The 12,332-nt window shown below is 41.7% G+C and overlaps 1 protein-coding gene across 3 annotated transcripts in view; it reads right to left on the reverse strand.

Annotated features, from left to right (window-relative positions):
• Window positions 1-369: 369 nt before the first annotated feature.
• APAF1 (apoptotic peptidase activating factor 1) overlaps window positions 370-12,332 on the reverse strand; it is a 91,816-nt gene continuing 79,853 nt past the window's right edge. For all 3 annotated transcript variants that reach the window (XM_048835489.2, XM_048835494.2, XM_048835495.2), the window contains 3 exons: window positions 5,895-6,020; window positions 4,833-4,979; window positions 370-1,999 (listed from right to left, as the gene is read on the reverse strand). In XM_048835489.2, the coding sequence (XP_048691446.2) occupies window positions 1,853-1,999; window positions 4,833-4,979; window positions 5,895-6,020 (420 nt within the window). In that variant the 3' untranslated portion in view covers window positions 370-1,852. The remainder of the gene's footprint in view (window positions 2,000-4,832; window positions 4,980-5,894; window positions 6,021-12,332) is intronic.

Consider the following 12,332-nt stretch of genomic DNA (forward strand, 5'->3'; position numbering starts at 1 on the left):
GAGGCCAGAATCCCACCTCTTACCTTTTTATATTCCTTCAGTCTTTGTTATTTAATGCTGACTTTATTACTTAACTCGCAAAGCATTATCTTATGCAGTTTGAAATTTCATTATATTTTGTGAATTTAGATTGGTAACACACATGGAGAGATTTGTCCCCTGACCCTGCTTCTCTCTTGTGTATGTTGCTCGTGAAAAAGAAAAAGAATTTCAGCAAACTTTGCATTTTTTTCCATCCTTGAACCCCCTGCTCCCATGAAGTATAAACTGAAGAGCTCCAAGATTTAGTCACTAATTAGGCTGAAACAGCCTGTTTTTTTTTTTAATGCTTTACATATACATATTCAATATCCAAAAAAACCACACACACTCTTCTCTTACATTTATTTTTAATTACATTCTTTTACATCTGACTGTATAACTTCATTACATTACCCGTATTCACTATTGCTTTAATACAGTCTAATTGCAGAAGATTATAGATGAAGAAATGAAAAAGTTTGGTTGTCATAGAAAAAACACTGATATTTTAAAATTTATTCTGAAATACAAGATGAACAATTATTGAAATTGAGAATTGATAAAGTCACTTTATCATGTTAAACATCCAAATACTGACATTATAAAAGGGTTTTGCTATTAATTGCAAGGTAAGGAAATCACAGTTATTACCGCCTGAGTAAGTTAACTAACAGTCAGAATCAACAAACTAGAACAAGGCTTACTTTAAGTTTGATTAGAAATAGTTTGTTATTTAATTAAATAGTCACAAAATCTAAGTTAAGAAAAAAAGGCAGCTAGTGTAGAATATCAGACACGTTATACCTTTTACTGGATCAAAAAATGTTAAAAAAAATCACATACTTTGGGGGGAAAAAAAGGATTCCTCTGCAGAGGATCCCCTGTAAACAAAGCTGACCAGGATTGCACACATCATCATCTTCATGACACAAACTGGAGTGAAAGCTAAAGTTAAAAGGAAAATTTCTATATTTTTAGCCATACCATAGACACCAGTATTTTTGAACAAAAGCCTTTTGACCCAGTTCCATTCTCAGTTTAGCTGGCTATCGTATCTTTCCTCCAACTAGAAAACGAATATGCAATCTCCACCAATGCAATTACCAACGCCCTTTGAGTGTGTGCCTAAAAAGAGTTGCAGCAATTATCTTCTCCCATTGTAAGCCAAACACACTACCCTTCTATAATGCATCTCATCTCCACAAGTCTGGAAAGCAAGATGGTTCAATACAGTAGTATAAAACAGTGCTGCGGTACCAGTTGGAGAGCTACTTGATTCTTCTCTAAAATATTTGTATATTCCTCAAATAGTACCAAGTTTGTACTGAAAAATGAAATTCTAACAAAGTTATTAATTCTTTCCATTCTGTATTCATTAAAACAATGTCACACATGCATAGTAAAAGATCATAATTTTTGGTATTTTACAGTCACATTCATGACCTGAAAACATTTGCTATCAGTCTTCTACAAACTATGATTTCCATGTATCATACTCCTATTATGACTTCTGCTGTTAACAATTATCTCACCCTATTTCAATAAAACTTAATATAATTTTACCAACAGTGTAATAAGGTGCATACTTAGTATGCAGATCAAAATTTAAGGACAAACCATTAATAATAACAACACTGATCAAAAACAAGATTAAATGCATGCTCATTTGCAAAAATTTACATAAATATTATACATACAAACATTTAATGAATGCAATACTGAAAAACACTTCATAGTTTAATGAATGTCAACTAGATTAGTGGAATTTTGTTTCCAACTCAAAACTCTGTATCAGTTGCATGAGTTTTAACATCCACCATGCTCAATGGATTTATTCCAGCATCTGTAGCACATAAAGAATACCGAGGTTATCAATGGTCACATATACTTTGAAATTAGGGGACACATATATTGACTTGAGGTTTGTTCCATTTGTGTAGAATGTTTGTAAGGATTCTCCAGTAGTTACATTCCACCACTATAAAAAGAGAAACATTTTAAATTAGTAGGAACAGAATTAGAATATAAGAGGTTATAAAACTAGGTTTAGCATTGTGGGCCTAGTTGCCTGTTAAGTTTTCTTCCTTCATTCTGCATATGAGGAAAGAGTCAACAATCTTAAATAAAACAAGGGGTTCAGAGGGACAAAAATTGTTAGAAGCCTGAAAGATGTTCAGATGAGAAGATACTGAAGAGATTGTGGCTGTTTAATTTAGAGGAGACACATGATAAAGGCATATATAAAATAATAAATGGAAGAAAGATGATTAAGTCAGATACCCCTGTTACTCCTGTCTTAGTATAGGAGCAAATGAAACTGAAAAATAACATTCAAAACTGAAGAGATATATTTTTATACAACATAATTACTGTGAAAAGATATCATTAAGGCCAAGAGCTTAGTTGGAGTCACAAAAGAATTAAACATTTAAAAAGATAATGAGATCATTATCCAGATAGAAAATTTGTTAAGAAGTATATAAATTCAAGCTTTCCAGGGCATAAATTAACTACTAAATACTAGGAATCAAGAAGAACTTTCCCATGGGAAGTTTACTCCATAATTATTCACAAAGAAGTTTCTTGCATTAGCCAATGTCAGAGACAGAACACTGGATTACATGGATCAAGAGTCTGGCCCAACATGGCAATTCCTAGGGTGCAGTTCTGTTTCAATACTACTTTAAAATAATGTTTTCAACTCCCTCCCCTGCCCTTGCCCTCCAACATCTGCTGCCAACCCTTATATGTAGCTGATTCTGGAATTCTTAGCAAAGACAAAAGGCCCAACATAATTTTCATTAATGACTTGGATAATGGAGAGCACGCTTATAAAATTTTCAGATGATACCAAGCTGGAAGGAGTTGCAAGCACTTTGGAGGACAGGTTTAAAGTTCAAAATGACCTCCACAAATTGGAGAATTGGCCTGAATTCAACAAGATAAAATTCAATAAAGACAAGTGCGAAGTACTTCACTTAGGAAGGAACAATCAAATGCACAACTACAAAACGGGGAATAATTGTCTAGGTGGTGGTATTGCTGAAAAGGATCTGGGAGGTTATTGGGGACCACAAATTGAATCTGAGTCATCAATGATGCAGCTGCAAAAATATGATTCTGGGGTGTATTAACTGGAATGTTGTATGTAAAACACAGGAGGTAACTGTCCAGCTCTACTCGACACTGGTGAGGCCCCAGCTAGAGTACTGGGTTCGATTCTGGGCACCACAATTTAGGAAAGATACTCTCTTCTACACTCTTTCCAATTTGTCTGCCACAAAAATGATAAAAGGTCTAGAAAAACTGACCTATGAGGAAAGGTTAAAATAAACCGGGCATGTTTAGTCTTGAGAAAAGACGACTGAGGGGGGACCTGATAACAGCCTTCCAATATATTAAAGGCTGTTATAAAGAGGATGGTGATCAGCTGTTCTCCATGTCCACTGAAGGTAGGACAAAGTAGTAATAGGTTTAATTTGCAGCAAGGTAGATTTTAGATTAGATATGAGGAAAAACTTTCTAACTATAAGGGTACTTAAACTCTGGAGTAGGCTTCCAAGGGAGGTCATGGAGTCCCCATCATTGGAAGCTTCTAAAAACAAGTTGGACAAAACATCCGTCAGGAATGGTTTAGGTTCACTTGGCCCTGCCACAGCGCAGGGGGCTGGACTTGACTTCTCAAGGTCCCTTCTAGCCTTACATTTCTATGGTTCTATGATATCCTGTCATTTTCCACACATGGAACTCATACTGAAGTCTTTGGAAGTTGTGTGTAAAAAACAGGTAATAGGATACAGCTCAATGAATCTAACCATAATAGTTACTGTGAATCTCTAATGGATTAAACAAATGTACCCAATAGAAGTTTTTTCTCCAATGACAAATTTCAATTTCCTGTTTTAACTTGCATCCTTTCAGAGGATTTTTACAGTATATCTTTCAAAGTACAGCACCACATTATTATTATAGCCTGTAGGAGATCTAGTCAGAGACCAGGATCACATACTATCACCAACGCTTATGTATTTATGAAGAAAAAGTGAACAACCCAGTATTTGATGTTCAAATCTTACAAAATAAGGGTCCACTCCTGCAAGGTGCAGAGCACACAACTCTTTCTGAAGTTTACGTTTTGGAGGCACTGAACACTCAAGATTGAGGAGATCTGAGGGTGTTCAGCAATTACCATGGCCTTAATATAAGAACATTTGTTAGCGGGGGTATTTTGCTAACATCAGTTTCTACTCTTAATCATAGTTCTGGTAATTTAAGATTTGTCACTTCTTCTTGGGTTATTTTTATTTTCTTCTTCTAAGAAAAAAAACCCCTCTATTGATTAGCCTATTAAATAATTCTGTTACCAAGACATCTGTTTTACCATGCTAGATACAAAATCAGAGAGATTTAGAAATGCTCATGAATCCATTGATCATCATAATTGAGTATTCAATTCTATTTTCTCTGGCATTGCAAATACAGTGGTTTACAGATCATAACTGGTTCAACATTTAAGATACATAGGAAAGCTTCCCACCAATCTATATTCAAATAACTCAGAAGACACAAATGATTTTACTCAAACTTTTTTTTTTTTTTTTTTAAAAACAACAAAAAAACCTTTGGACAGAAATCAAGCATGAAAAACTGTCACCCCAAAAGAAATTTGAGAAAGTTGTAAGCAATCGGAAATGGGGGCTGTGAGAGGGACACAGTTTTTAAAACTAAAATAGCAAATATGACTAGGACACCAAGGGTGTCACCTTCCAATCCTGTTACTTTAATTTAAAACAGTATTTTGAGGGGCTTACCTTAAGATATCCTCCACATGACACAAGCATATTACTCTCAGGAGAAAAACAGAGGTCTGTTACCCAGCCACCATGTGTTGATTCTCCTTCATCTACAGTAACAGGGGAGCAGAGATGAAGTAATTCACCTCTTGAGACATCCCAAATCTAAGAGAGACATAATTAATAACATATACAATCTATTAATGGCATTAAATAAAAAGGAATATTGCTGCAAGGATGACAGGATTCATTTTTTCCCTCTTTTTAGTGCTAGAGAAATACAACCTTTACTTCAAACATTATATTTGGTTGCAAAGTGAGAGGGCAATTCAGATAACTCCTCTTATCTTACACCTTTATGGTATATAGAGGGTTTAATTCACTGACTCGTGGGAGACTAATTAGTAAAGAATGCCAGACATCTATAGAGCACCATAACCATCATCACTACACCACCATAAAAAAACCAAAAAGTCAACATGACAAATATATCTTCTGCTTTCAGGGAGCGAGGAATGGGCATAAAGCCACCTTACATTACATTTTCTTCTTTTTTCGTGCAAAACAATCTTAAAACAAAATACTCACAAGGAATCCCTAAAAAGGGAATCCTTTCCTATCAATCCATAAGTATATTTGTAAACCTTGAGTCCTCAAAATGGACAATCCAGAGTCCCACCACACAAGGAATATCCATGATAAAAAAAAAAGAATGCAAAAACAGGTGATCAAATCCAGAGGTACACATACACATCTATTCTGAACGTTCTTTTCTTGTATTTTTGTAGTCTTGACCCTCTATTCAGTCTAATCTTGTAGATATTTTTCTAAAGCAATTCAATAGCCTATAGTTTCTAGATGACCTTCAGCTCAGTTGTGCACCCACTACAAAAAAAATGCTGCCACCTTGACAGCAAAGGATCCATTATTTATTCCTGACCTGCAACGTTCCCTAAATGGGATAGGGCAATTAGATAGGCAAAATATAGTTACCCAAATTCATATCTGGCAAGTACACTGGGCTAAGCACCCCTAGAGTTGTTTTGACTCAACGTATTACTAAAATGTCTCCAAATGTACCCTTATTTCTCCATTGTCATCTCCGGTGGCCAAGAATTTATCATCGAAGGAGAAAGTGCAGCACCGCACGCAGCCTTTGTGACCATTAAGCTCATGAAGAACAGATGAACTTTCAAAGCTCCATATCTAAAAATGAAATGTTAAAGAAAAAAAAGTAAAGATAAGTGGTACTTCATGGAAAATTTACACAATTTTATCTGTCCACTCCAATCAGAAACATGTGTGTTAACACAGGGATTAAAATACTCAAAGTACAAATCCCAGATTAATTAAATCTGAGAGGCATTTATTTGTTAGGTATTATTTTTATTAGGTATTTTATTAGGTATTATTGGGGGGAGGGATAGCTCAGTGGTTTGAGCATTGGCCTGCTAAACCCAGGGTTGTGAGTTCAATCCTTGAGGATTTAGGGATCTGGGGCAAAAATTGGGGATTGATCCTGCTTTGAGCAGGAGGTTGGACTAGATGACTTTCTGAGGTCCCTTCCAACCCTGATATTCTATGATTTGAAAAAGTGTGCACAATTTTTTTATTATTACACATTTTAAGCTCCTAACCTGTTAGACAGAAAGTTCATGAAGTTATTACGGAAAAGGTACGTCATGAATCAATACAAAGATATTTTTATAAGAATTTTATCAAGCTAGGAAGCACGCTCTGGAGTGTAATACAATGGAACATTTATTAAGCAGCCCACTCAAGGGGCTGACGAGAAGTAATCTCAAAGGAGGTGGTCTTTTAATAAAGACGTCTATACATTTTCTTTGAAACTTGAAGGGAACCTTAAATGATCTATTTATTTGTAAAATAATTCTTAAAAATAAGTTCCATTTCTCAAAATATTTAGAAATTTTTGAATGTGGCTTTTTTCTGAACAGGAATAAAACCGGAAAATTTTGACACTCTCTGGAAGGAAAATTCTGAAAAGTAATGATTTTGAATTATTAAGAATATCTAGCTTAGACAATATAAAAATATATTATACACAATTTTAAAGAATTCTAAACAAAAAGTCATTTAAAAATGAAAAGTCAAAACATTCTGACATGTTGGAATTTGTTTTTCCAGTTTTCTTCCAAAACAAAATTGGAGTAAAACAGACTTGACTTCACAAAGTGTTTTGATTTTTGAAGGAACTGCATATTCTGATGAAATACAATTTTTAAAAAAAAATATTTGAATTACAAGTACTGCACAAAATAAATTTTTTAATGTCTAAAAGCAGACTTGCAGACAATAAGGATCTGACTGCTAGTTAACACTTCGACATACAAGGGGTAAAATACAAAGTAGGCCAACAATTTTCAAAAACAGAAGCCTAAATTGAGATTCACAAATCCATTTTTAGGAACATACCTGATTTGATGTCAATGAGGGTTGCTGGGTGCTCAGTACTTTTGAAAATGTGAGAGATACCTAAATACTTAGCTATTTTTAAAAATCTTGTCTTGTAAAATATTTGTAGTTAGTTGCTTAATGCTTTAATTCAAAGAACCTAAAGCAATACACATAACTATGCAAAATACTGGGCATAGACTGTGTACCTTATGAGAGCTAAAGCCAACAGTTCTCCTTAAGAGTGTGTGTAGTCGTCTCCAAGATAAATTCTGGGAGGTCGCTAAAGCTTTAGAAAGTAAAAACATAAGAATGGCCATACTGGGTCAGACCAATGGTCCATCTAACTCAGTATCCTGTCTCTGATAGAGGTCAGTGCCAGATGCTGCAGGGCGATTTCAAGTGATTCATCCCATCGTCTACTCCTAGCTCCTGGCAGTCAGAAGTTTAGGGGGACATAGAGCATGGGGTTGCATCCCTGACCATCTTGGCTAATTGCCATTGATGGACCTAGCCGCCATGAACTTATCTAATTCTTTTTTTAAGGCAGTTATACTTTTGGTCTTCACCACATACCATGGCAACAAGTTCCACAGATTGACTGTATGTTATGTTAAGTAGTCCTTCCTTCTGCTTGTTTTAAACCTGCTGCCTGTTAATTTCATCAGATGACCCCTATTTCTTGTGTTATGTGAAGGGGTAAATGACACTTCCCTATTCAATCTCTCTTACAATTCATGTTTTTTTATATAGACCTCTACCATAATTTCCCATTAGTTGTCTCTTTTCTAAGATGAACAGTCCCAGTCTCTTTAATCACTCTTCAGACTGAAGATGTTCCATACCCTTAATCATTTTTGTTGCCCTTCTCAGCACTTTTTCCAATTCTAAGATGGGGTGACTTGAACTGCACGCAGTATTCAAAGTGTGGGCATACACAGATTTATATAGCGCATTATGATATTTTCTTTTTTTAATCGATTCCTTTCCTAATCGTTCTGTTAGCTTCCTAACTGCCACTGCATATTGAACAGATGTTTTCAGAGAACTATCCACAATGACTCCAAGATCTCTTTCTTGAGCCAATTTAGACCCCATCATTTCATACATAAAGTTGGGATAAAATTACATACCTTTTGTAACTGTTCCTCAAGATGTGTTATTCATGTCCATTCCATTCTAGATGTATGCCACGCCCATGTGCACAGCTGTGGAGACTTTTGCCTTAGCGGTATCCGTAGGGCTGGCTGTGACGCCACCTTGAGTGCCACGCTTATGCGTCGGTATATCAGGTGCCGCCGGCCCTACACCCCTCTCAGTTCCTTCTTGCGGGCAACTCTGACGGAGGGGTGGGAGGGTGGGTAATGGAATAGACATGAGCAACACATCTAAGAACAACAGTCATGAAAGATAGGTAACCGTTTTTTCTTCTTTGAGTTCTTGCTCATGTCGATTCCATTCTAGATGACTCACAAGCAGTGTCCCTGGAGGTGGGCTCGGTGTTCACAGGCTTGTAATACCCATCTACCGAAGCCAGCATTGTCTCGGGCTTGCTGGGTAAGTGCACAGTGAGATGTGAATGTATGTACAGACAACCAGGTGGCGACTCTGCAGATATCAGAGATTCGCACATGGGCCAGGAAGGCTGCCAACTAGGCTTGTACTCTGGTTGAGTGGGCGGTTACGATCGCCAGTGGAAGCACCTTTGCCTGAGAGTAGCAAAATCGGAGGCTGTGACCCAAGAAGAAATCCCCTGGTGGACATTGGACGACCTTTCATCCTACTTGCCACCGCGATGAACAACTGCATTGACTTGCGTAATGGCTTGGTCCTCTCAATGTAGAAGGCTAGCACTCTCCTGACATCCAGGGAGGGCAACTTACATTCCTCCTCAGACTTACGAGACTTTGGGCATTAGACAGGCAAGAATATGTCCTGGCTTATGTGAAATTGCAAAACCATCTTGGGCAGGAAAGCCGGATGTGGCTGCAACTAGACTTTGTCCTTGAAGAACACCGTATAGGGCAGCCCCGATGTAGGCACCCTAATCATGGAGACCCTTCAGGCAGAAGTTATCGCCATCAGGAATGACACCTTCCAGGAGAGCAGAAGAAGGGAACAGGATGCCAAGGGCTCAAAGGGAGCTTCCACGAGCCGTGCAAGCACCAGCTTCAAGTCCCACAGAGGGACTGGGTCCCGGACTCAAGAGTGGAGCCACTCCAGAACCTTTTAAGAACTGGACCATCATGCCATGAGCCAAGACTGATCTGCCCTGGGACAGAGGGTGAAAGGCTGATATAGCAGCCAAATGGACCTTAACTGATGAAAGGGACAAACCTTGGAGCTTGAGATGCATAAGGTAGTCTAGCATCAGCTGCAGCGAGGCCTGCTTAGGCCTAACGTCTTGGGCCGAGGCCCAGCACGTGAATCATTTCCAGGTGGTCAGATAGGTCGCTCTAGTGGAGAGCTTTCTACTCCCTAGTAGGACCTACTGAACTTGGGCCAAACATTCCTGATCCTCAGTAGTTAACCATGGAGTATAGGGATGGAGATGGCTGAGGAAAAGATGGGGTAGATCCAGGGAGGTAACTGGGGCGTCGCTCTCGAGCACACCCTCAGAATGCCTGCTTCTGGCCCCCATCATGTTTCACCCAGCCAGGTTGTACAGATGAGCAGGAGGAGGAAGAGCAGCAGCAACTGAACCCACTGTCCCTTCTCCTCATAGAGCCCAGCCAAGGCTGCCAAGGCCTTGGTGGTTGGAATGGCAAACTGAAGCATATGCATCTCCAGAGAGCGGAGGGTGGCCCAAGCGTCCTTCAGACCGTGCAGCCTCGCGTCTGTCTGATCGGAGAACATCTTGACTCCATCTAACGGAAGATCTTGTATGGAGGACTGCATCTCCTGGGACAGGCCGGAGGTCTGAAGCCACGAGCTGTCAGGAATGACCACCACCAAGGCGACCACCTTGGTCACTAAATAGGACGCATCCCAGGCCATCTGGATGGAGCACTGAACTGCTGTGGTACATTCCTCCACAAGAGCCCCGAACTCTTGGGCCACTTCCTTGGGCATGGAGTCCTTAAACTTGTGGAGGGAGTCCCACTGGTTGAAATGATAATGCCCTAAAAGAGCCTGGTGGTTCGCGACCCGGAATTGGAGACTGGCCATGGAATAAATTTTTCTTCCAAAAAGGTCCAGTCTCTTGGCCTCCTTACTCTTGGGGGTGGAACTGGCAGGCCCCTGCTTGTCCTTTTAGTTGGCTGCTGACACAACCAATGACACTGGGGGTGGGTGGGTGGGTATAGAAGTATTCAAACCCGTTGGCGGGGACAAAATACTTCTTCTCGGCCCTCTTGCAAATGGGCAGGACGGGGTTTGCCAGAGGGCTTTGGCAATGTTCAGGACAGTGGCATAGCTAGGTGGAGCGAACAGGGGCAGCGGACATAAAAAAAGGTGCCACCCACTTGTACTCACCAGGCGGCGCCCCGGGTCCTTGGTGGCACTGAAGGCCCCAGCTGTCGAAATGCCGCCGCTGAGAACCCGGAGCGAGTGAAGGCCCCTGCTGAGCTGGAGCGCATGAAGGCCTGTGCCGCTGAAGACCCGGAGCGTCGCCGGGTGAGTAAAAATTAAAAAAAAGCACCTATAAATTAAAAAGGCACCACTTGTGCTCAGAGGGGGGGTGGCCGCTCCCCCCCCCGGCTACGCTACTGGTTCAGGACCCCTTCGTGCACTGGGAGTGCAACACGTGTGGGGATGGACGTAGAGAGCACACTGAATGTGTCCGATTGCTCCACCATGAGGCCTAAATTGGTAGCCACCTGTGGGAGCAGGGCTTGGTGCTCCCCGAAGTTGTCTAGTGGGCTAGTATGGGAGGGCCCTGCCACCGTCTCGTTTGGAGAGGAGGACAACGACTGAACCACTGCGGGAGGGTCCGGGGCATCATCCCCCACAGGGGCAGGAGGTCTTGGGGTGGGCACCTGTTCCTCCATCACAGTGGCCGCTGGTGCTTCCTGCACCAAGCCTCGTGCTGCCAGTGTCGATGGGGGTTTGTCTGACGCGGTGACCAAGGACTGGTAAGACGGGGGCATCGGCATTACCGGCATTCCCCAGGCATCCCAGTAAGGCCATTGCACTGGCCACTGGCCCTGCTCCCAGGTCAGCACTGCTTTGTTGGATGCACCCTCTGGAACCTAGTCACGATGGTGCTGTCTCGGTGAGGGGCTGAACTCCCTGCCTGTGCCAGAGAAATCCTCCTCCAATGACCAGGGTGGGGCCATCGACATCAGAGTCTGTCAGCTAACCATCGCCGTGGGTGACCAGTGCCTTGAATGGTCAGATCAGTGCTGGGAGTAGGGGAAGCGTCCCCAACGTGTCGGGGATGGTGACGGTCAGCATGAAGATGACCGGTGCTGACTGTAAGGCAACTGGCACGTGCCTTTGGGTGAGGCCTGGTGCCATGGTAGAGACTGAGAGCATGGTGCTGGTGACCAGTAGCGGCAAATCAGTGAACTGGGCTGACATGGACACCAAGGACGCAGCGACAATGACACTCACTCGCCTTCTGGGAGGCCTTCACAGCTGGCTTACCCTTTATAGGGAGCCTTCACCGGGTCCATCGCTGCACTTGGTGCGGCTGCAGCGGGAGAGTCCGTTGCTCTCTGGGCACTGGGAGCTGAGACGGCATTGACTGCGCCATTGACTGGGTCCTCTACCGCTCTCCGGAGTTGGTGGCAGATCCCTTAGGGGGGTAGTAGGTCCCCTTGGGGGTGTGCCCCCTTGCAGCCTCGGTGTGGGCAGGCGGCCCAAGCAGGGTCCTTTGCCCAATGCTCCAACTTGCTCGGTGCTGGGTCCCTCTTCTAAGTCTTCTTCTTGGGCAGTGGCGAAGGGAATCGGTACCAGGAAGAGCCCAGTGCCAGGGGTGCGCTACGCAAAAAGGCCAAAGTGCTGGGAGTTGCATCCGGCCAGGCCGGCTCTGAGGCTGGGCAAAAAGCGGTCTCCATGAGGAGGGCCCTTAAGCGAATGTCGCGTTCTTTCTGTGTCCCAGGACAAAGTTCTTACAGAAAGTTCTTACTTCTCTTTAATTTGGGATTCCCCCAGGCACTT

This window comes from Caretta caretta, chromosome 1 (genome assembly GCF_965140235.1).
Source record: "Caretta caretta isolate rCarCar2 chromosome 1, rCarCar1.hap1, whole genome shotgun sequence".
In the NCBI taxonomy this organism is placed as follows: domain Eukaryota; kingdom Metazoa; phylum Chordata; order Testudines; family Cheloniidae; genus Caretta; species Caretta caretta.